This window comes from Semicossyphus pulcher, unplaced genomic scaffold (genome assembly GCF_022749685.1).
Source record: "Semicossyphus pulcher isolate SPU_LCO1_2020_fin unplaced genomic scaffold, fSemPul1.0.p SCAF_20, whole genome shotgun sequence".
Lineage (NCBI taxonomy): Eukaryota > Metazoa > Chordata > Actinopteri > Labriformes > Labridae > Semicossyphus > Semicossyphus pulcher.
In genome coordinates this window covers 13,294,784-13,320,013 of record NW_027211694.1, presented here as the reverse complement: position 1 = coordinate 13,320,013, position 25,230 = coordinate 13,294,784, and the positions used below count along the sequence as shown (strand labels likewise).

Below are 25,230 nucleotides of genomic sequence, written 5' to 3'. Positions count from 1 at the left end.
AACTATTAACTAACGCTTATTACAAGGACCTTAATATAAAGTGTTACCAAGTAAATTTAACATTAACTTACAGTAACAGAATCCAGTGATTTATCTTACATCCATGTACCTTGCATTGACATTTGAGGTCTTTGTTTGTTAATAGCTCAGAACCAGAACTCAGAAATGATGACACGGATGACGACAATGTTGCTATGGGAAATGATCCCTGACTTGACATAGTTCATGGCCACCTTGAGCAAAAGGTCCCTGGGGCCAATGATAGGTTTCACCTGCCGTACCACACCTGAAGGAAGGACACAGATTGGGATTAGTGAGTGAAATTCTGTTTTGAGAAAGAGATGCAAGTAAATGTAGTGACTGTTATAAGTAAAAGTTTGATAAAGAATTGACTGCCGAGTTCAAGTGATACTCTTTCCTCTTACCCATGACCATGCCCAGGTGAGAACGCTTCTGCACATCAAAAGAGAACTGGTCATCTGACGCCAGGATGTCAAAGAAAACATCAGTGGCTCTGGGAAGAGGAGCAGGGTTGGCCGGTGCAACTGTCCGCAGGAAAACTATTTCTGTGGGAATAATTGGTTAAAAGTTTTTATTAGTCTGATAATAGCAAACCACAAAGTGCATTTGGGTCGTCACCAGATATTCTTGGCTGCTGTGGGTTGAAATAAGTAATTGAAGCTCATGCACTGTGGCGGATTGGTGGGTGGTTTTGTTTTGATTATTTCTGCTACTACTTTGCTATTACAAGCTACTGAGTTAACCTTTTCAGCCCAAAGTAAAATCCTTGTTACTGTCCTATATGTACTGTACTTTCTGTTTTTTTTAATAAGAATAACAGGAATATTTCAAAGTGAAGAATATTTTATTAAAAGAGTTACTTCTGTCAAACCAGGTTTCCAATTAGGGGGTCCAGACTCAACACTTAGAATGCATAATAGTTGATAAAAAATATTATGACAGAAAAAAGGCTTAATAAGGCCGAATGAGGACTATTGGAAACAACCAAACTCCAATGGGACTAATAAAGTCAAACATTAAATACATATATCAAATTAGGCTGCACACAAAAATGTCCTGTACTGCCACCTGGTCTTACCCTCTGGTTCACTGAATTCCCTGAAGGTTGGCAGAGAGAGGCTGGTGTGGGTGATGAGATTGACGGGGTCTAGATTACAGCCGATGTCGTTAGGTTGGCAGGCCTTAATACATCGCATACTGAATGAAGCATCTTGTCTGGATTTGAAAAGGACAATGGAAAGAAGAGAAGGAAAAGGAGAGCTATATTAGGGTATGTGCCACAAAAAATGAATTAAAAAAAGAATACACACAATCTGAAGGCAGATTGTGAATTTCACATAATTTCAAACGATATAATATACAACCGTATTTGTAAGAAAAGCTAAGAGGAAAGCTTCAATATTGAGTTGTGCAACAAGAACCTGGCAACACCTGAATAGGCCCATAGACCTCCATGGTTAACCAAAAAACAGATGCCTTCAAAAAAAAAAAAAAAAAGGAAAACCTGGATTCCACAGTCTAAACTCATGTTTGTGAGGTTACCCAACGTGAAGACAGTAGCTCTTTCAAACACAACCTCAAATCCAGCAAAGGGAGCAGAGCCATGTAATTAGCAGTTAGCAGGTGAGTCCAAGTTGTCTGCTAAGCATGAGGCCAAAGCCACAGTGATGATTGTGTGGTATTCCATAACAGCAAAATGCCTCTAGGGAAAAAATGGGAAGGTAGAAAACCACAAGAGGGTCTGTAAGAATGAAGGCCACTTGATGATGCACTGACATCACTTTTGCATGGTGGATAAAGTGAATAGGTAATAGCATCAACATAAATGTGCCTCTCTAAAGCAAAAATATCACATACAGACATTATTATGATCATTATAATACTGAATTTTAAAAGTTTTAACTATAAAAATAATTAATCTAACATTTTTGAAAGCAGGTGGTTATGTAATCCAAAGATTGAAGTGAAAAAATGCCTCAGATATGTCATATTGTTGCATTTCAAATCATCTCTGTAGGCATTAAACCCCAAAAACCACCAGTGGAAAATTTGTCTGGCTTCATTCATCCATCTGACCAACACAGCTACTAGCATTTTGGTATTATTTTCAGTAAATTAACTGATAACCACCCAATACCAACACTCAAAGCACCATCCATCTTATGAGCTGAAATGCTGCTCCACCACTAATTGAGCCCCATGCTGGCTTCACCCCAGGTGCCCATAAATAAGTTCCACGCTTATTTTTCTTGCTGTCCGCTAAGGCATGGCCTGTTTGATCTTATGGTGAGGCCGCTTGGAACAGATCATAGGAAAAATCGGTTTCAACATTAGAAATGACCGCAGCGGAGGAAGCACAAGAATAGTGGCAGAAGCCATTGAAAAGCAGAAACCATAAAGACTAAAAAGACATTTTTATCTGTCACTTTTTTATTTCAAATACACAGAAAGCACACATAAAGGGAAGCAGGACAGACATGAGGTAGAGTGCGCTGCCATCAATGCAAAAATAATCCTGTCATGGTGTTATAAAGATACTCAACAGCTAATGAGCCCCATCTAGTGGTACAAGGAACCAATCTTATCTCAGTATCTGCTGCTACATCATATGCTAATACCAAACAACATTTCTCAGACCACATTACGTATAAGCCACGAAGCAATTAAGTTGCAAATGTTGCTTTGAAAATCTAATTGACTGAAAAATGTATCGTTTTAATTCACATAAGAGGAATAGTTTAAGTTTGTCTTAGAGGAATTGCACTTATTACCTTAGTAGAGCAGCTAGTTAGCTTGTCTTAGCTTAAGACCGGAAAAGGCTAGCTTAAGCTTGGCTTTAGCCTAAGAGAATAAAATCAGCTACTAGATCCACTATAGCTCACTAATTTTCTACATTTCCTTTGCTGTAGTTATATGTCGAGCTCTTTCTTGGCAGAGTACAGTGACTTCCAGGAGCATTCACCGGACAAAGCCAGTTTCCTGTTTTTGCACTAGGCTAAATTGACTGCTGGCTGTAGCTTTATTTCTAGCATAAGAATGTAAGAGTGGTATCAATATTGTAATGTAACTCTTGGAAAGAAAGCTATTAAATGTATTCCAATATGTTCAGGAATATACTGTATTTTTTTTAACCACACAGGTTGTATTTTCACAATTATCCATTACTTTCTTTGTATGAAGAATTCAGTTCTGGCTTTTTTTAATCTACAGTCATTAGCAATCAATCAGGGACAAGCTAACAATCCCCATTTATTGCAAAAAAAAGCATTCTGCCGTCCAGCAATTGCGGAGTCCCACAGTGGCCATGGAATAAAAAACAAAATAAAACAAGGCCACATTTTACAACCTCGTGCGCACGATTTACTATCTCGTGCGCACTAAGTAGTTATTTCTTGGGCACAAGATAGTAAAAAATGTCTCTAATAAATATGACATTTTGACTGATACGATAAACTGAAATAAATAGCATCATATTAACTTCCGGTGAGTTATTGAGTGTTTTTCCACTCAACAGGAATTATACATTTCCTTTATTACCTGCATTATAACTTAGTTAGAAAGTTGGAGATGTCGGAATCACGAAAAGGATGAATATACATAAAAAACAAAATATATACGTGATGATAACAAAATAGTGATCGATCTCAACTTCTCCAAATCATTCCTTTAAATTTCACAGACTTCTAATGTGGAAATGTCCTTGAGGGCCGGATGATTTGCTCGTGCGTGACAAACACAGCAATCTTGGCCATGTACAGATGTGACGTCCCGTAGCGAATCAGCCTCATCTCCACAGTCAGGAAGAAGTCGCGGGGCTGGGATAAGGCCCGACGCAGCGAGATCTCTCCTCCATGAGCCGGCTGCTGCACCATGAAGTATCCCTCCTCGTCTCCAGAGACTATGTTGAGCAGCATTTTGTCTCCTGGCACGGAATTGGAGGGTCCCATCCGGAAAACATTAGCGGGGACAGGAGTGTTGATTGGGAAGCTGATGTTGTAGAAGGAGATTCTCAGCGGGAGCAAATAACACGACGCAGGGTCCTGCGTGAACTCGCAAGTTACGCGCTCGCAACGGCTGGAAGGGAAAAAATAAAATACTCAATGGACGGAGGAAATAAACGGCCGCAAACGTGTAGAAGAAGAGTAAATAAGACGGAGAAAGGGAGTGATAGACGGAAGTTGGAGAGAAAAAAAAGAGTTTGTGACCAAGAACTGTCTTCAGAAAGTAAAACTACCCAATCCAAATCATAAAAAGTCAAATAAGAAAAAGAGTTTAATAGGTGAAAGAAGTAATATCTGAGTATTCACTCTAAACTAAAGGTGAGTGAGATGCATCATTCTCTGCTAGGAACAATCAACCCTTTTGTTTCACCTCATCATAACCAAATAACCATCAGCTCTCACCCTTTTGCCAATTGCCGGAAGTTTGCAGGGCATGCATGGGACAGGCAGCGAAATCCTCCCTGGATGTTGAAACAGCTTTCAGAAACAGAACACGTGTGGCTCCCTGCGGCACATTCATCAATGTCTGAAAACACAGGAGGAGGCAAAAGTTAAACATTTAGTAAAAACTGTACAACTCAGTTTGTACAAGTATTTCGAAGGGCAGACAAGCACCAACAGAACCACTGAAGCTTCGTCTACTGACCTTGGCATGTGCGTCCATTGGGCCCGAGTGTGTATCCCGTGGGCGGGCAGGTGCAGTAAAAACTCCCTGGGGCGTTGGCGCAGCGGTAGGAGCATACATGACCTCCAGTAGGAAGTGCACACTCATCGATATCTGAGAAGAGCAGAGAGTAGAAGTGAGTGATATCTACTCCAGGTTATGTTGAGTAATGATGATTTACACGTGATAACATCCATGTTGATTTGTCTCCACCACTAAGCACCATGAAGTCAAACAGTACCTTCACATGTTATCCCATCAAGGTCACTCAGCTGGTAACCACGGCGACAGTAACATTGGTATGAGCCATATACATTGGCACACTCTTGGCTGCAAGGGTTGGCGTCACACTCATTGACATCTGTCAGCATAAGGATCATACAAAGATATTTTCTTAGCATTAATCGTACATACTCTGTATTAAATAGTTCTAACATACAGTTCTAATATATCTTAATGGATTAATGAAATGCAGAGTTATTTTACCTTCACAGTTTCTGCCATCGTGGGACACTTTGAAGCCAGAGGTGCAGCTGCACATGTAGGACCCCTCTGTGTTCTCACATTTGTGGGCACAGAGTCGCCCAGGATAATGCCTGCATTCATTGATATCTAAAGAATACAGTAGACAAACTATGAATTTGAGAGTTGAGATTTGAGAGACTCAAATACTGTTCTTATTTAGACATAAGAGCTAGATTAAAACACATCAACCCATGGTCGTTGTATATAGTGTTTTATGCCCCTTCTTTCTCCTCTACTCACTTAAATATACTCACCTTAATACATATGCACTGAATCAATTCAAATAAAAAGAGATGAATTTGTACTGTACCTTCACATGTTTTGGTGAGACTGTTGAAAACGAAGCCACTTTTGCATTCACAGCGGTACGTGCCCATCAGGTTGACACAACCATGGCCAACACACACATTTCCTGTAAGACACTCGTTCACATCTGTAACATGAAGGGGAGAAATATCATATATAAAATTTCAAAAAGGGAAATTAAGGTGAGATACAACAATTACTGAGACCTTACAAACAGATTGTTAGGTTTAGTGTGACAGTATCTACCTTCACAGCGTGTGCCGTCCTCAGATTGATGATAGCCTCGTCCACAGGTCACTGTGTTCCTGCGGCAAGTGTAGGAGCCCACTGTGTTGATACAAGTCTGGCCGGGCAGGCATGGGGTGGTGTGAGCCACACACTCATTTATATCTAATGAGGAAACACATTAAGCAAGCCAGCTCACCTTTTACCTTTGGAATGTTTTAACTTTCGTGTGACACTGAACTCACCGATACAGCTGCCTGCGGCGTCCTGAATGAAACCGTCTCCGCACCTCTGCTTTGGGTGGCAGCGGAACCAGCCTGCTGTGTTGGTGCAAAGAAAGTCTGGTCCACAGTTATGGGTCCCCAAAGCACACTCATCTATGTCTGGAACAGGTAAGGAGGAAAAATGATCATAGCATAAATATACATATACATGCATCTTGTTTAAACAAATGTATAACGTAACACTAGGTTATTATTGCCACTTTTTTGTCATGGAACTAAAATTACAGTATAAGAATGGATTTTTTGTAACTCTCATGCCAGTTTCGGCCACCTTTATCAATATATATACATTTTTACAGTGCTAATGACTTGTTACCTTTGCAATTGTTGTTGTCTGTGAGTTCATACCCGGTGCCACAAGCAGTTTCTCTCTGACAGCGAAAGGAGCCCTCAGTGTTTATGCAAACTTGGCCTGACACACAGTTATCACTCCTAGTAAGGCACTCATTAACATCTGAAGAGAGAGAGACGTCCACTCAAAGTTAAGAAAAGCAGTTGATGTACTTTGAAATGCTGTTCTTGGGGACAGCAGTGCTTTGAGCTAAATCCTAGTGTTAGCATGCTAACAGGCTAACGATGACTATGATAACAACTATAATGACTATGTACAGACCCTTATTTTTGCATTCTAGCATTTGCTAATTACCAGACAACACAAAGTCCAGGAGCTGATAGAAATATTATTAGTGTTGCAGGTATTTGGACATAAATCAAAGCACTAGACAAATGCCATGTTCTCTTGCAGGTGGCACACAAATTAAGGGATCCTCAAGTGCTCGCAGTTCTGCTTCTAAAGGCTAAAATTACTTTTATTTAAGGAAGTGATTACATTTAAGAATTGTGGTGAGTCATGCTTTCATGTCCACTTACCGTCACATTGCACTCCATCCTTTTGCAGTTGATATCCATCAAGGCATGCACATGTGCCATTTCCTACACACAACTGGGAGCAACTGGAATCTGAAAACAGCAGAGAGGCAAATGGAGAGGGAGACAACACATTGTACAGTGTCTGTCCTTGATCTTAGGACTTACTTACTAGTTGATAGTAAAAGAAAATGGCCAACAAGGGACTAGTGCTGAAGCCTCTTACAGCTCTTCTTATAATAAGAAAGCTTGTATTAAATAAAGAAATGAAAGTGCCAAACCTCTACAGGCGTCCGACTCCTCTGTAGGCTTGCCTGTAACGTTGGTCTCTGGCTTCGATGTGACTGGATAAAAAGTCGATTAAAACCAACATTTAGGAAATATTCAGCTTCCTGTCACAAAGTACAACTCCTCAAATCAAATGTTGGTATGCAGGCACCACTCTGGTTTGGATCTACATCTGTCAGACACTGAATTGTTTTCTTCACAAATAATGTTTGCCGCTCTGTCATGATTGTGTTTTCAACCTGAAGCCAGCAGGCGACAAAAGCTACAAGTCAAAACACCAGTTGGCCTGAAGTACCATTTGGCAAGGTGTCTACAGATTAACCTTTTGAATACCCCCTTGACCCCTAGAATATCTGTCTGTCTGTCTCCCCGGCAGCAATCTGCTCCACAGCTGCTACACCAAGGACATGTATCCAGCCCTTTATGGAAACAGGGCTGCTCTCTCTGCTGCTAGGAACACTGACTGTTTTGACGTGACGCACTCAACTCTTTTAAAACTGGCTCTTTTAACCCAAACATGTCTCTGTGAGTGTCAAGGTTTTGCTCCCAGTGCGAATACAGTTATAGGTTCAACTATTTAAAATTATACCCATTATACACCCATCTTGCTTTAACTTTTAGCTTTTCTAAAGATTAATAAAGAACTTGCTAATAATTGATTAATGAACAGTTATTAAAGTAGAACTCCTGAGATTTTACAGAGTGGTACAGAATCTGACATACGACATGAATATACCAGTGGATCGTCTAAAAAATACTACATTTCAAACCTGACAGTTTTGAACAAGACATGATATCAGAGGCGGGCGTTCCTAGATTGAGGAACTGTAGTTTAGCGAGCTCCCTGGCCTTTGCCAGATGACACGTTTTACATGGTCTGGCTGAGGTTGTCCAGGGCCCATTGGAGAAGCTCCCCATAATAGCATGATATGACTGAGGTTGAAAATCGGCAAACTGGCCCTTTAACACAAACAAATCTTCGGCAACATAGTCTGTGGTTTTGTTTTGTGGGCAATGTAGGCGCCAAGTTTTGACGGAAGATAGAGGAATAAAAAACACTCTGGTTTGGTCATTCTGTTTGCTACAAGCCATTTGGCACCCAATGTGTGCAAATTGCTAAGAAAACTGATTGTGTCACAGGCACCCAGTAGCCAGTCTTTCATGATAAGACACAGTGGAGCTAATCAAGACACAGACGACTGAAAGCACAACATTGTTTGGGTCTTTTACCTCCAACTGTTGGTTTGATTTCCTCCGTTGTGTTTTTACCACAGCAAGTCTTAGCTGCGTCTCCACACTGTCTCCCCAGCAACAAACCATGGAGCTCGCAGCTCGAACCACGGCTGGCTAGCATCAGACCGAGCACACAGCAGTCACAACACATCTAAACAGAAACAAAGGGTGAAGAAAGCCGAAAACGTCTAATCTCAAACGTCCTTCAGTGTATTGGTTTACAAAGGGCTAAGTCTCTATGTGAACAGGAGATGTGTAAAGGTCGAAGACATTGACATTTAAAGGAGGATAACCTTAGAGATTTTGGTTTCCCATGGGTCTCCTTGGAAAAAGGGCCTCTCACAGACCCCTTGCCCCCGGGCCATCTTGATGCCACTGTCACAGAGTTGGTCTCCTACTGCTGCTGCACAGCACTGCTCCTGGGCAATTCTGCACACGAATAGCAGACATTTAGCATAAAGCCTCTTACAGAACAGGAACTGTACTTTTGTTACTAAAAAAGAGTTGGATAACTTCCAAGTAAAGAAATGCTCACTATTTACATAAGATTGTCAGTCAGCTGGCTGTGAAAAGGATTTGTGTTGTAATATGTTGCACATTTACTTGCAAAAGTAAGTATCCTAATTTAATTAAAATTCAACGTAAACGCCAGAAGCAAGGTTTTATATTAAAAGTGCTTCTCTTTGTACAGACAAAAATGTGTCTTTCCAGTGTCTCTCTCCAGGCTTGTCCAGGGCAAATGCTCCCTTCACTGACCTCCATGTGTTGACCAGGTGTTCCTCTATTTCATCAATTACCACCTCTATGTAGTTACAGTCAAACAGGGGCCCTTTAGTGTTAAAAATGCTCCAGGGGGGCACTTAACGCCTGCACTTACTATGTAGTTACTATGTGGCAAACCTCCCCTGTTGTGGGATGGATGGTTGAGGGCTGTGGAGATGATTTGGGGCTTTTAACCCCAAGGGTATTTCCTGCTTTTAAAAAAATACCACTGCATTGCTGGTTTACCGGATTTGCTACTTTCATTTCCCCTTTTTTTGTGTCCCATGTGATGTATTTAGACCCCTAATTAATCATTGTACCCTTCATATGTCTGAAGTGCTGAGGGAGTCACACTGCAGACTCTAAACTCTGAGTATGACCTCTCCTTTGGTCCCTGGATCCCTACTTTGAGACCCTCCAAAGGACTGAGCTGTTCAGGAAACCAGGTGTTGCTTACCTGCAGGTGTGGGAAGAGGAGATGAGGGGGAGGATTGTACAGTCTTGTCCCCCCAGGCCCCGATCCCTTCCATCCTGACAACACTCTTGTACAGTAGGAGGCTGAATTTCTGCAGTGTTGAGATGATGGCACGGGTATTAGAAATAAATAGGAGAAGCTTGAGATACATTGGATGGTATAAAATGGCAAGACCCAGATCGAATCAGAATTTACTCGGATACAGATTAACAGATCATGAAAAATAGGCTATTGTTAAATATCTTCACTACCTCGCGTATGACATCTTCCAAATTATAGTGTCTGAAAGGTTTTTCAAACTACAAACATTAGAAAATATATTCAAATTCTGCATCTTAACGCCAAACTTTAGTTGCGCTCTTACCTTGTCCGTGCAGAAGTCCGTATAAAGAAAAGAAAATTATTGTCCACTGCGCCATTAGACTTATTATACGTGTCTCCTTCTTCCGATATTCAACTTTTTACGTTTATATAAATTTCTTGGAAAGTTCGGCGGCTGAATCACAGCAGTGGACGGCGTCTCCTCTGTAAAGTGACCCGTCAGAAAGGAGAACATCAACAGGCAACAGAGGCGACTCACATCTCTCCCTGAGAGGTCAGAGGATTTGGGAGGGCGGGGTGGAGGGAGATGTGTTCAACTGTCAGGGCTACTGAAGAATTAAAACACATCCGATTTACGGCGTTTTCACTGAAGGAGCTTTAAGTAGATGGGTTTTTTTAAGAAATGAGGTTAAAAAAAACAAAACAAAGCAAAACAGCGAAAATGCCGGCGATTCAATTAAAGGTGAAAAACACCATTTTGCGTGCGCTTTAAAACTTTGCAATGTAAAAAACAAAGAAAAAAATAGGCATACGTTTGTGTAGTGACATTATTTTCTGTTTTCCTCTTCTGTCAATCATCTTGTGACTCTAAAATTATCGTGCGATCTCTTATGGGGGGCACAGGTTGGTAACCACTCTTCAAGCCATGTGGTCTGCTGCTTTGTCTCAAAAACAAACAAAACGCACAATAAAGATGGTGAATATGGAAGCAAAAGTTCAAGTTATATCCACATGTAACCCTGTTTATTACAAATATTGTAAATACAGGTATTTTTATGCTCAACATTGTAGAGTTCATGTACAGGTCCTGTGTATCCTCAATAAATAATAAAAACAATGATATTGGACAAATAATGAAACTTAACTGATAGATCTTTCATTTCCAATGAGTTGATGTCCATACAGGAGCGTTTATGTAGTAGAAGCCTCATTAAAAAACAACTTTCTTTAACATTACTAACTTAGGTATTATTGTACATCTTTAAAATGATTTTCAAAGACCACCAAAACTCAACATACAAAGCAAATCTCATGTTAAAGTAATCACATATCAGTAGGGCAAGGACACACTTTGGAAACACAGTTGTCAGAGGACGATGATGAGAAAGGGATGATCATGTCTCTGAATGATCTCAGACTGATAAAAGTAAAGTCAACAAACGTCTGGAGAATTGTTCTCCAGATTAAGACGAACAAGGCTTCTGAATGATAACGCACTGTTGGGATTTGGGGGATAAGAGGCCTTAAACTGGCATCACAGATAAGCTTCCCTATTTTTTGCATACGTAGCATTAAAACAATACTAATACGAAAAATACTATTGCCATAAAACGTAATTTATGATCCAAATAACTAGTCCAAAGGAGCTCAAGCCTATAAACACAAACAAGGAGGCAATGTTATTCATATCAAGACGTCCTGCATGCATTGCTAATCCAAAGTCCTCTTCCTTATTTTCCTTGCAGCATGTGTGCCTTCAATTCTTGGCATTATACTGTATGTACAAGTGATAAGCAAGATAACTGATAACATACACATGATCCTATCAACAAAGAATATCTTTTGTGTGCTTTTCAGTGTTGTCTTCACAGAAAATTAGTTACAAGAAAATTGTAACCTCTGACCAGAAAGAGCTTACTTGCTCCATTCATAGTTCAGCTACAGCATGACCACTACTAAACAAGTCTATTTAGTATAGCAGAACCCTTTTGTCCTATTGCAAATATAACATATTACAAAAGTTGTCTCATTGCAGCAAATGCAGGTCCCCACTGGGGCGGCTTCTGTGGAAGACTGAAATCATCCGTCTTTCTACAGTCTGTCTTTGTTGTAATTCATCTAGCCCTCGTAGTCTATGGGCCCGTCTGCAGGAGCCGACTCCTCCTCCTGGCCTATAGGTGGATCTGCAGGCTTGTCTGATGGGAGCTGAGTGTTCTCCTCTTTTGGGGAGCTGGGAGCTTCCCCATCCTTTGTTTCACTATCAGCAGCCGGAGAGCTTTTCACCTCTTGCTCAGGAGTTTTCTCATCTTCCTTTACCTCCTCTGCTGGAGGCACAACTTCCTCTGCAGCTGCTACCTCTTTGTTCGTTTCCTTTTCGCTCATATCATCTTCCTTCTCTTTTTCTGGCTTCTCTTCCTCAGCTTGTGCAGTCGCTTCTTCCATAGGAGCCAAGTCCTCCTCCACAGGGGGGATTCCTTCCCCTGGAGGACTTTGTGGTTTATCGTCTTCAACGGGAGCCATACCTTGCTCCATCATCTCTTCCTCTTCTTCATCTATCTCGTCCTCTAAAGGAGGGATCATCTGTTCTTCCCTGCCTCCAGGGAACAGCCTATCTGGGTAGACTTGTTTCAGCTGATCCTCAAAGTAGTCCTCCAAGTACAAGCCTGCACTCCCCACTTCTGAGGTTGCCTGTTCGATTAGAGCACAGAAATTTACATTTATAAGAGTCTGTACTTTTAAGTAACAGATCTTTGGTAAAATGCAAATTTTTGTTCTAGAAAGCACCTGTAAAGACATTAAGGTATTTGCCAATAAGTAAAAAATGTGAAAACACTGACATTCTATATAAATGGATTTTTACCTTGTAGTACTTTGCACAGTTGGTAAATATGAGTCTGATGTCGGCCACAAACTCCTGCGGGCTGCTGTAACATTCACCCTCCCTCAACTTTGACTCCAGTTTCTTCTTCACTACTGACAGATCCATCGGGGTCTTGATCAGCTCCTTGTACCTTTTTGTCTCCTGCATTAGAAAAACAGTAAAAGTTAAGCAACTCATATGACTGATAAGACAAACAGCATTCCAAAAAAAAGTTAAAGGTACTCTGGAATTTTATAATAAAAACACATTCCAAGCTTAATCCAAAAGGCAACTGGACTTGGTTGAAGTTTATGCAGACGTTTCACCTCTCATCAGTTAGAACTGAAGAAGCCTTTCAGATGAGAGGTCGAAACTTCAACCAAGTCCAGTTGCCTTTTGGATTAAGCTTGGAATTAGCATGACCTGGTTGTTTTAACAGACAAATACATTTTTTGATCACACAAAAGGTGGAATTGTCGTCATGATCACTGGAAACTCAGAGCACGACAGCCCTTATAATACTGCGCGGTGCTTTTAGTGCTTTTGTTTGTGACTTACGTTCTTTCTGCCACAAGGCTCATTTACATACAAAGGGGCCAAATTTGCCCCAAATGTTTGCATAATGACTAATTTAAATACGCGCAACAGGACTGGAGCACAGAGACGCTGTTTGCTCTGCAGCACACTTCGGGGTGCATTCAACCCTCTGCGTGTGCTTGGAGAATGAGGCGGAGTCTTTTTGTGTCATTTGCACAAGTTTCCAATCATTTAGTGAATTCCGCCCACAGTGGAGTAACTTACAGATGGAGAAGCAGGCTGCTGGAAATCAGTGCTGAAGTCATTGCAGAACAGACGCAGTAACAGCCTCTCACACTGCTGAAAATGACAAAAAAAAAGGCAACAGAAGAAGAAAAGGAGATGAAAACTGTTGGATTGCAGACTGATTGTCTCGAATAACCAACAATGATGATAAACAAGGCTACCAGGCTTAGTTACTAAAGAACATCTCACAGGTTACTATATACAACACCTAGAAGGCATACCCTTCTATCAAGAGGTGGGAATCCCTCACAGACAGGGTCGTCCTTGCTATCGCAGTCGTACTGCATCTCAGGGGAGACGAGGTCTCGGCAGAAGGAACAGAACCACTCGCCGCTGTTTGACCACAAGAAATACAAGAACTGTAGTACAATAGCAGCATATGCAGCATTTCTTTGAGGTGTTAACCGTGCTTTTTAGACATATCAACAGTTTAATAAACAGTCCAATATCACAAATAAATTGTAGTTAAAATAATAATTTCAAAGTAAAATGGTCTTCAGAAAAGCAATTATAGCTTCAAATTTATTCATGAAAACAGCATTCATTTGTGCAACCACAGCACTGAGAGACGGTCTGTCCCTCACCTGGGGGACTCATTCAGGGTGGGAATGTGGCAGGCCAGGTGGAAAACTTTGGGACACTTGTCACAGCAGAGCAGCTCCCCGCCATTCTGACAAACAGCGCACCAGTCCTCATTAGGATCTTCCTCTGGCTCTGCCCTCTTTTCAGACTCTGGCTGCTCTGCAGGCAGAGGGCGCTGTTCTTTCCCAGATTTGGACTCGGATCCAGGGGCCAGAGCAGGAAGCTTCTGCTGATGGCGAGGCTTTGACTGAGCCCCGGTGCTGCTGTCTGGCAGACTGGACTTTACACTGGACTGCACCTGTAGCCCAAGACAATGAGTGATATGTACAGTTAGATACAATGAATCACAGACTATTGGAGCATTAAGTCTGACATTCAGGAAACAGACCAACTATATAAATTTGTCACCATTGAACACATATTTTAGACACAGGGCCTCCATAAGGTTGAGCTTAAATAAACTAGAATATAACTAAATAATAGTTTTAAAAACACTAGGTTTATAAAGTTATTCAGGACCGTCGTAACAAAAGTACTTTTCTTACAAAATGAACTTCATCTTCATCCTCTGGTTCGTCCTTGATGACGATAACGGGCCCAGGGGACGACCTTCTTCGTCGCTTAGCTGAGGGTGCAGACGGGGGCTCGATCGTCGGCTTCCAGGAGGACATCCTTCAACGAAAAGATTTTAAGAGAGATGAGGATAAAGTTAAAAAAACAGGCCTGTCTTACAGGAATTGGTTTGATGAGTGTTTTTATAGTTTGACTTTTAAATTAATTGAAAGTCACATCTTAGTAAAAACACACAAAACTAGTGTAGAGACTATAGATACAGACATCTTGTTTTTAACCGTTTGCTTCAGATAACATTAGGCTTTAAATTTCAGCAGATCATACAGTATATGAACACAGCATGTAAAGATTACTTTTCATCATCGTCTGACTGAAGCAGACAGCCAATGATCGCTCCTTTTTGTGCTGAAGAAGACGGCCCTTTTTTCTGTGAGCGTGCACAGAGCCTGAAGCAGAAACCTTTGTGATACCAGCTTTCTCTAACTCGGGCTTTAAAATATCACAGATTTTGAATGGTCGACAGCCCATCCCTAACATTTTGGTCCCATCTTGTCTCATCAAGGATAACAAAATATAAGTGTCGTCAGAGTAAATATTATCAAAGGTCTATTTTTAGCCCGTCAACATCTCATCTTCGTCATGGAAATGTTGTTGACGAACATTTATCGTCATAGTTTTTGTTAACAAAATTAACACTTATCCACAAGTATCCTGACAGTGAATTTTGAAGTGATTTCAATGTAGTGAGTAGTGTAGTCAGGCTTCTAATCAAATATCAATAACAGAGGTTAGAATTGCCCACACATCTATCTAGTTAACAAGCAAAGGCAACATAGAAAAATATCTATAATAGCTATTATCTGTTGGCCAAAAAAGCTTTCCTTAAATCTAAGTACATTGCGCCCTGGGGAGTGTACGGCTCCGCCAACCAGTCAACTTTAAACACCACCACTGTAACTGTGGCCGGGATGAAAGACAAGGAATTTATTTGCATACTGAAAATATTTTTACAGGAGGACCTAGATATCAAACATTTCTGTCTCTCTCTTTAACTCCAGGTTTCTCTGCAGAGCATGTGAATATCAGTGGACCCTTCTCTCAGAACAATCATAAGGAGTACAGCGAGGGGAGACTGTCCAATAACCGTTTTTTTTATGTTGTTGTTCCTTAAAGTGGTAATCTCAAAGATCTCAGTTTTCGTTGTCTTTGGCGACACCTATAGTGATATATGGTAATTGCGGGAGCACACTTCCCAGAGTGTCGAATTTGTTTTCTTTTCTTTGGATTTTCACTTATTATATATATATATTTTTTTTAGTTGTATCTGTAGTCATCGATCTTTTCTTTGTTTGTTCAGCCATAGTAGATTACTATTTACTCGCAATACTTGCAGAGACCGGAAAAGCAGCCGCTTAGCTCCGCCTACCCTCTCTGGCAGACCAACCACTGCTGGGTGAAACGCGTCACTAACTGGTCCGCTTGAGATTTTTTGAGACACCCAGTCTGTAATACTGCAAATTCGAAAGCTTTCATCAGTGGGCCATAGGCTCAATCACCATTGTGTGACCTCATTCGGCGATAGATAGTGACATTTATTGAAATGAAAATCTTTGAGATTATATATTTAAAATAGATTAAAATATTTAAAAAAAACAATATAATAAAACACCCACCAGCTTACTGTCAAAAGAATGGGATGGATGTGAATACCAAATCAGTTCAACTGTGAGTCCAAGTGGAATTTTGTAGATTATGAGACGCCTTTGAAGAATTCCTGAAGTACTGCATCCTCAAGTAAAAGTGGATGTTGATGCCACATTTAAAAATACTCCCTCAAGGCAAGAGAATGGTAAAAACATAATGCCTCTGGCCACAGATTTAGAAGTGAGATAAATAGTGACACAAAAAACGATCAAAAAAACATGTCAAATGAGAACAATGTGAGAATTGCAGGGTCTCAAGCTTCAGAGACGAGGTTAAACTTTCACAGCCGTTTAACTAAGTGTTCGGACAAGTTGTAATAAAGTTTATAAATGTGGCCTCTGAAACCAACGTCTGACATATTCGATCAGTTTTGGCATTAATCAACAGAGGCAGTAGTGAAAAAAGCTTCTGGGAAGAGAGTAAATACTTCAACACTCAACCATTAAACGGAACAATGGAAGGAGGAAGGGAGTAAATGTGATGAGTACAGTTTCAGGAATCTTTTCTTACCCTGTGCTTCTGTCTGAAGAAGATGGCTTGGCCATCGGGGAGTTCTGCCTTCCTTGAACTTGAGAGATAAAGAGAAAAAACATCTTTATCACTATGAAAAGCTTGATTTACAATTATTTTTCACACGGGAAAGTATATTAGGGAGGTTGCTACATCACAGCTGTGATATTGACCTGATATGTGATTAAGTGTGATTGTTTTGTCTGCAGCGGCTGATGGAAGACTTGTAGCGAAGCTTGGTTTGGGAATAGAGATGGTGATGGAGGGGACAGATCCTCCCGCCTCACTCCTCTTCATGTAGGATGACTCCACCGGGCCCCGCTTCAGAAACAAAAAAACAGGGTGGAATAAATAAAAATCCAAATAGTTTCTCTCTCTGGAAACGTGCTCAGCCTCCGTCTCGTTTTATTCTCCTCTCCTACTAACCTGATGTAGCGACGTCTGTGTGGCTGCTCCGGCGGACATAGGCTGTGGGTAGCGGGACGTACCCTGCAACATATCCACGGGTTTAGGAGGGAAGGTGGAGCTACGGATCAGTTCTCTCAGAGACTAGATGAAGAAAAAATAGCTTATGTTTTTAACAAGCCAGTTCAGATAGACTGTAAGTCACTTTGTGAGACTGAAGCCTTTCGCTCTACATTTGTAGGGTAGGAAGCAGCCGGTGTTTAAAACGCTGATTAAGACATTGACAAACACATTAAAACTAACAAATAGTATTTTTTTCTTTTATCATCCAGTAAAAAAATGAGTTCAAGGCATTTCAAGAGAGTTAAATTCTGGTAAAAGAAGCTAAACCAGTTTTATTGCCCACAGTTTTTCGAAGCAGACGATTGTCATTTCTTATCAAAACCTGACTTGTTTTTTCTGGATTTCATTTTCTGCTGTGCACCCGAAACGATACTTTGTAGCTTTGTTATTTTTGGAGTTATGCGCGCTACCACAGCTGTATCCATTTCTTATCAAACCCATGGGCTGCAGAGTAAATGCTGGGAACTTGATGTTTGACTTGACTCTGATAAGCTCCATCTCTCATGCACAACATTCAGAACATACAGTACATTCCCCAAGCACTGATATATTCTCGTCTGTCAGCATGCACTTATATACCTGAGCAGGTGGGAATCTTGTGTTGTGAAGCATGGTGGATGTGGGGCTCCTAGGGTTGGGGTTGGAGGTTCCGTATCTGCGTCCCGGCTGCACCAAGCTGAGGGGGCCTTGGGAAGGGGAGGACCCACCATGGATGGGTCTGGTTGGGGGTGGAGGGCCGGGGGGTCCTGGGAGCTGGACGTTTTGATACCAGGACCAGTGGTTAGGAGCTGGCTGTCGGTGGGGGTTCTGGGAGAGCTTGTCGACCTTGAACAGAAGAATAAAAGAAGTCAATCAATTAAATAAGTAAAAAATTAAAGTATAAAAGAGAGATTTAACAAATAAAATGTGATTAACTACCAACTGTGATGAAAATCCTACCTGCATCTGGAGCTGGGCCAGAGTGCTCTGTCGCTGCTGAGCTGCAGTAAGGCCTCCTGTGAGACCTCCTGTGGGTGCTTCTGGTCTGGGCCCTGCCTGGTGGTTGGTGATGGGGGGCCTGCCTGGGCCCCTTTCTACCACCAGAGAACCTGGGAAAAATAAGCAAATAAAGACATGAAGTGTACCCAAGTCCTCGCCCATGTTACCATACATTGGTGTTACCACTCAAGCTACGCTCAAAACAGTACTCTATCGTATTTGCATTGCAATCCTATAAAACTGTCACCAGAAAGCTTAAAAAAAGGATAAAAATCAATGCAGCACAATTGATACATTTTCTTGTCATACATTGCTCTGAAAACCTGTAAGCCAGACACAAATTAGACAGCTAATATAATATCTGCATTAAGGATTCATGCAAATCTTTTCTGAATTTCATTAAATATTTCAAGAAGTACCGTACTTTCACACGCTGATACACTAAAGTAGATAATGAGGGGGAGAGATTCCGTAAACTCAAAACTTGAGATAAAGAAAAAATGTTATTCAGGCCAGAGAAGATTAACACACTGACAGGCAGAGGCAGGGACGCAAATCCAATCCTTACTGTTTACTAGTTTAAAGAGCACACTGACAAATAAAGATAAAATAAAACTAAAGGACGACGCTGCAAATGTTATGTGGAGGTTTTCTTTTTTTCCTTTTCACAAATCTTAGCTGCTGTTATTTCAACATTACTGCGTTAGGCCTGCACAATATTGGAAAAAACATACATGGCAATATCTTTTTGTCCTGCAATACTGCAGCGATTTTTTAAAAAATACAGGCAATTTGCATCTAACAAAACGTAGAGATAGTTCAGGTGGATTTCTTTGGACGTTTCTTTTTAAATTACATACAGATAGACTTGTGGGCTGCAGTTGCGTTTTTTATACGGCATGTCATAAACCAGTTCTAACAACCTTACACTGTGTGTGTGCTGCAGGTGGAGCTGCTAACGGAGCAGCTGCTGTCACAGATAATCTCGGCCGGATGATCGAGGCGCTGTTATGTGGCTTGGTTCTGTGGTAGAGTCGGTCGTCTCTCAATCGGAAGGTTGAGAGACGACTGCTACAGTCACACGTCAAAGTGTCCTTGTCCTGAAACCCAAATTGCTCCCGGTGGCATAGCCATTGGGTATGAATGGGCATAGATCTGATAGGAGATTGGCACTTTAGGCCATTGCCATCAGTGTGTGAATGGGTGTAAAAGCAGCTTTGAGTGGTCGGAAGACTAGAAAAGTGCTATATAAGTACAGCCCATAAGTGAGAGTATTCCCGTTAACAGCCGCACCTCATTCTGGTGCTGGTTAACGCTAGGGTTATATCAACGGACGTGCCGCGGAGGGTTTAGCAGCTATACCTGCAGCACACACGGTGTGAGGTTGTGTAGGCTGACACAAAGCAGGAGATGTCACACTTGTTTACAGTTCACGGGCAGGTGACACTATGTGTGCTCTGTTGATGAGCTGCACTAATGTGATATCAGACGGACTTTTCCTGTTGATTAAGTCATTAAAAACGAGAAACTGGCGAGTTCTTGTTTGCACCAAGCAACAAAAAAGTGGCAGCTTGACGTATTTCACTTGATTTGCTTCACTATCACACGTCCTGCGATGTGACTATATGACACGCGCACATGACCATAGCAATAGTTAAACGATATATCGTACAGCCCTATATTGCATCATTGTTAGTTAAGCAAACTTGTATTCATTATGATTCATCAGTGGCAGAAGTAAAATAATAATGCCAGTCTTACCAAGTTCTACATTCGTGGCCCAGAAACCAGAGCGACACTGGAAGCGAACAGAACTCTGGGGGACGATGGAGGGATTACAGCTCGCCCTCATCAGGTAATGGATCTGAAAAAGGATCTAGAAGACAAAAAAAAAACAGGGACATTTCAAAGGGGTCACTGATACAATAAAAGATATAAGGTACATGCAACAATTGCAGGGTAAACTAATTCAGATAGTTGTTTGTTTCAGTCACTCACCAGTCTCTTGCAGTATAAGAGAGCTGTTCCACTATGGCTGGCTGTAGCCCATTTGGTAAAGCTGATGACGTGGTCAAGGTGCCTGCTCAGAGAGTTGACATCATCTTGCTGTTTTTTCAAACCCAACTCATGGTCCTTGGTCAGAGCCTAGGAATTATTGACACGTTTGTGAAAAGTCTTAAAACCAAAGTTATGAATGTAACTACTGTTCTAGGAATCCTGAATGACTGCCAGAAGGCTGTGCTAAAAGCACTGAATATTCCCTTTTCACATGCGCAGTTCAAGTATGCATACCAACAACATCACCTGTGACCCTTGGATGACCCGAGAGAGGTAATATCTCATCGTCATCAGAGGTTCTGTTCCTACTGAATCTTCTCGCTGGAACACAAGGATTCTGAGTGACAGAGCGCTCTGGCGGTCATTAGGGATTCATAGAACCGTAGTTATATTCGTAACTTTCATTTTATTTCATCCCTGCTGACCGCCAGAAGTTGGTGCTTAAAGCACTGAATGACTCATACCAGCAAAGTCACAAGGAATCCTGAGTACATACCTCACCGAGCAGACCCAGAGGACTCCGGCAGGAGGACCACACCCAGTGGATGGGTAGTGGCAACATTCACCCTATAGAACCTGGAAAATGTGTCACATATAGCCTCCAGGGGTGCAGGGAGCACAGACGCAGCCTTAACCATCAAAGGTTGTAAGCTTCGGCTACTAACTCAATGAAAGTCTAACCAAAGTAACAAATGCCAGGGGGATGGAGCACGGACGCTGCCTACGTCGACAAAATCACAACTATACAAAGTTAGGAAGTTCACTAACTGATATGAGATGTCAAATTAATTCAGGTACATACCTTACACCCGGAGAGGGGAGTGAAGCACTGCCATACCCGCAAAAACAAAAAGGACGCCACAGCGTCATGTGAAAAACTCACACAAACCAAGGAGGGACAGCCGTCGCAGCCCTTGGAGGGCGAAACTTTGTCGCTCCAACCGACATTTAGTAATGCGCTAGCTATGGCAAATGTTATGCGATGCAAACAAACTGCACGTGAGAAGAAAAGAGGAACAGAACCTCTGATGACACTACTTTTCTCAGGTCATCCAGGGGTCACAGGTGACGTCGTTTGTATGCATACTCGAACTGCGCATGCACAAAGGGAATATTCAGTGCTTTAAGCACCGCCTTCTGGCATTCAGCAGGGATGAAATAGAACTAAACAGATTAATCAAACCTCGAGCTGGTTAACCAGAATCTTTCCTTTCCGGTTGATCTCCATAATTAGGTTACAGATGGACTTCTTTATTTCATTTGTGACAGCCTTCCGGTTTTCTTCAACTTGATGGAGTCTGTCAGAACCAACAAAACAATGAAAATACATTTAAATGTTAATAAAATTGTCTGTTAATATATACAGAAGTAATTAGTATTCTAACCAATTTTCTAAATTACTTATACAAATATAATTCTATCTGAAAAGAAACTTTGATTAACTGCAAGCGGCAGAACTTTACCCAGTGCCGATACAGCTGGACACTTCCTCGATGGCTTTTCTTTTCTCTTGCAACTGCTGCGTCATGTTCTCCAAGTACTGCCTGTGGTTTCTGTACGCATCCTCCAAAAACTGGTAACTGCACACACAGAATATGAGCATTAATGCTTTGGACAAGCGCCTGGCGGTATGACTTAAAATCTGCATCACGGTATTTTTTAATATTCTGGCGGTTTCACGTTAGAAACATTTTTTCATGTGTGGGTCTTTTATATAGGTTTATGTAGGGGTGGCTGATATGACCTAAAATTTGTATCTATTAATATTTATTTTCCTTTTGGTGATATCGATATTGAGGTATTACAAAATGAAAAGGTACTCTACTTAAAACATGATTCTAGCTCTTTTTGCTCTATTGTCAAGGTAAGGGTAAACCATTAACAATTATACTTATTATTTGGGACTTTAAAGACTGTTTTCTATGTTACAAATCAAAAATCCCTCCTACTTTTACCACACTTGGTTCATCGACTGCAAATAGACTTGTGGGCTGCAACTGTGTTACTTGTCATCTACTGTTTCTAACGGTGTTCAAATGTCTGTTTAATCAGCCTGACCAGCCCGTGACGGTAACTTTTGGAAACAAAAGTCACACATCTTGTTGCCAAACGCGCAACCTAATGCCGTGTATGTGCTGCAGTTGTAGCCACTCCGTGGCACCTATGCTCCGTTAACGATCTGTTCATGTGGCTACAGTCTTAAACAACACAGTGGTGCGGTTCAGCTAATAACGTCGAGAAAAGCCGACGCGCGTAACTGCGCGTCTGACTTGATCATCCTGCCGACATTATATAGGACGGCTGCAGCGTTGCTCATGTCTACAGGCAAGTGACACACACTCTGCATGCAGAGCGTCAGGTCTCTGTGTGCTGTGTGGAAGAGATGCGCTATGTGATATCAGTCAGACTTTTCCTGTAGATAAGTTATGGAAAACATGTATGAAAACAAAAAAGTTTGTCTTTATTATGGTATTGCAAAATCCATGTCATGGCAGAACGTGACACCGGTGACGGTATGAAACCGGTATACCGCCCACCCCTATTTTGGACATTAACACACAGGATATTATCAAAACTTTTAGCATTCAGAACAATCAGAAGCATGCTTGATTAATTATCTACAACACCGTAACAATTATTTATATTGTAGGAAAAAAAAGTGGACCTACTTGTGATCCTTGTGCTTTAGCAGCTGACAGTCTCTGCAGGTTAGTCGGTCACACGTCTCACAAAACAACTTCAGTGCCTCTTGCTTGTGGATGTCGCAAAACACAGGCTTCTGTGTGGAAATACCAACTGCTTCTGTGATACGGACAAGGGGGATTTAAGAGCAGAAAGAAATTTAAAGTCAGCTTGTGTCTTCTTAAATCTTAACGCTTAGCTTTTTAAAATATCTATACTATCATAATATAATGACCCAACTACTGTCGGCATCTTTTCTGAGCATCTGCCAGCAGTGTAACCACCCCTCTATTCATTGTTGCAAAACCTGACTGCTAACTGTGCCCTGTGCTAGACTCATCTGTACTCTAACTGGGTGAAAGGCATAAAAGCAATGCACTGTTTGGCCTACAGTCATTAGCAGTTTGTTTGCATAAATGTATTTCAATATTGAAAAATAGTCATAGTAAACAATAGTATGTCTATCACATTAGGTAAATTCACATGGATCTAAGCAGACGGCAGACAGACAACAAGTCTGAGGTAGAACAAACAGTCTGAAGGTTTAAGCTTTAAAATGAATCTGAATCCTAAAAATAGTATGCATGATCATAACAATAGAGCATACAACAATGTCATTGTTATTTTAAGGTCAATCTAATTACAGAAAGTTGCCGTTTTCCTGTCACGTACGACACACACTACCTGGAGACATTTCCTCCTTCTGGCGTATGGTGTGATCCCTGGTGAACTTGACCCTCTGGTGCGCCTCAATACACGTCACACACAGAAACTCCACACACTCTACGCAGTAACCTGTCGCCTCCGTGTTGTCATCGCAGCTCATGCACACCTATCAGAGAGAAAAGTAAAGAACAAGTGAAACAAAGATTGAGCAAATTTTAAAAAGTACTGCAGTCTAAGGAGAGTGGTGTCACAAAAACAAACTGTTGTGTGATGATCTAGGAGAGCGATGACCAACCTGGCTGGTTTTCTCCACTGTGCTGCTCGGCACCTCAGCAGAGTCCTTAACAAAGAAATTATCCAACACATCCATCTCCCAGCATTCTTGTCTGCATACCGGACATCGAATGGCACCCACTAGAACAAGAGAACAGATCACCATCGAAGGTTTCAGCTCACCCATAACTACTAACAAATGTATTATTTTAAACACACATGGCTTAGTGATATTACATTGATTTAGGGACTTTTGTTGGCTGATTAATCTGATACAGCTTACTGACATTAACAATGAATGCCTTACATAACTACTGAGTTTCATGTTGTGTGAATACACAAACAAAAGTCTACAACTACTCATTTAATCAATGTCAAGCTTCCAAGTCAAAAACATCCTCAAATTTTAGATTGTCCACATCATGCAGCCCCACGAGGGCTGCACAGTGCAAAAAGTCCCATGACATTAACTAAGAAGGCTTGCCCAGATTTGTTGTCTCAATCTGACACTATTACTTCAATCTCAAATCTTAAAACTTAAAAGACTCCATATCAGTAAAGACACTATGCTCACATGGTTTGTTGTTGTCGGTTTGTCCTTGCGAGTCACGCCTCGGTTCAGGTCCCCTGAAGGGAGCAGGGAGACACCTCTTGCAGAAGGAGTGAAGACACGGCAGGAGTTTGGGCTCTCTGTTGTGGAAGCTCAACTTGCAGACAGGACAAGTGTCCATGAGCCCGAATGTGCCTTGCTGTTTCAGTCTTTCTTCCTCGGCAGGCAAACTTTCTGCCTCGTTCTCCACTATGATGACAATGTCGTCGTTGTCAACATTATCGGCACTTTCATCCATTTTTGTGCGGCTTTAAGATCGTTTCAGTCAACCAATCAATATAATGTTGCGATTGGAAACAAAGGGACGCCTATACTTTTCCTGGCTTACCCCAGAAAGGGAAAATAAATAAGAACACGAAGCATTATGATTTTAAGTCATGCTATCCTACCAGAAGGTGTAATAAACTATGCGTTAACAGCTTTAGCCGATATGTAATTTTCCGTTTTAGAAGCTAAATTAGCAACGTAGCCTTTTTTAAGTGCACATATGCTAAAGACAAAAAAACTATATATCCCCAGGTTTATGGCTTTTCTTCTTACAATGGGCGAAAGTTAAGAGCGCATAATTGCTTAAACATTAAAATTACGCTTTATATATAGTATTTTAAAGCTGATATGTCCACTAGAGATGCGACCATCTGTGAATTCCTAGCTCAAAACACATACCATATATTACCCAGACTGCACTGCG

The 25,230-nt window shown here is 41.3% G+C and overlaps 2 protein-coding genes across 3 annotated transcripts; both read right to left on the bottom strand.

Moving 5' to 3' along the window:
- Nucleotides 1-146: 146 nt before the first annotated feature.
- LOC138599639 (fibulin-1-like) lies at nt 147-10,070 on the bottom strand. Its single transcript, XM_069671390.1, has 17 exons — nt 10,016-10,070; nt 9,634-9,742; nt 8,708-8,843; nt 8,412-8,565; nt 7,175-7,237; nt 6,897-6,986; nt 6,343-6,480; nt 5,988-6,125; nt 5,764-5,907; nt 5,522-5,644; nt 5,173-5,298; nt 4,928-5,047; nt 4,669-4,800; nt 4,425-4,548; nt 1,100-1,236; nt 426-566; nt 147-286 (listed from the first exon to the last, which is right to left on the bottom strand). The coding sequence occupies exons 1-17, from the start codon at nt 10,068-10,070 to the stop codon at nt 147-149; spliced, it is 2,070 nt and encodes a 689-aa protein (XP_069527491.1).
- A 618-nt stretch (nt 10,071-10,688) lies between these two features.
- On the bottom strand, nt 10,689-25,198 carry trim24 (tripartite motif containing 24). 2 transcript variants are annotated; one of them, XM_069671002.1, is made up of 19 exons: nt 24,504-25,198; nt 23,952-24,070; nt 23,672-23,822; nt 22,978-23,110; nt 21,772-21,888; nt 21,492-21,606; nt 20,249-20,395; nt 20,012-20,126; nt 18,212-18,360; nt 17,852-18,097; nt 17,171-17,293; nt 16,918-17,065; nt 16,745-16,802; nt 14,503-14,629; nt 13,960-14,255; nt 13,597-13,708; nt 13,355-13,429; nt 12,554-12,715; nt 10,689-12,381 (listed from the first exon to the last, which is right to left on the bottom strand). In XM_069671002.1, exons 1-19 carry the CDS (start codon nt 24,775-24,777, stop codon nt 11,812-11,814), a joined length of 3,237 nt encoding a protein of 1,078 aa, XP_069527103.1. In that variant the 5' UTR covers nt 24,778-25,198; the 3' UTR covers nt 10,689-11,811. The 2 variants fall into 2 exon arrangements, with proteins under 2 accessions (XP_069527103.1, XP_069527105.1); XM_069671004.1 differs by having other exon boundaries at nt 23,675-23,822.
- Nucleotides 25,199-25,230: the final 32 nt, after the last annotated feature.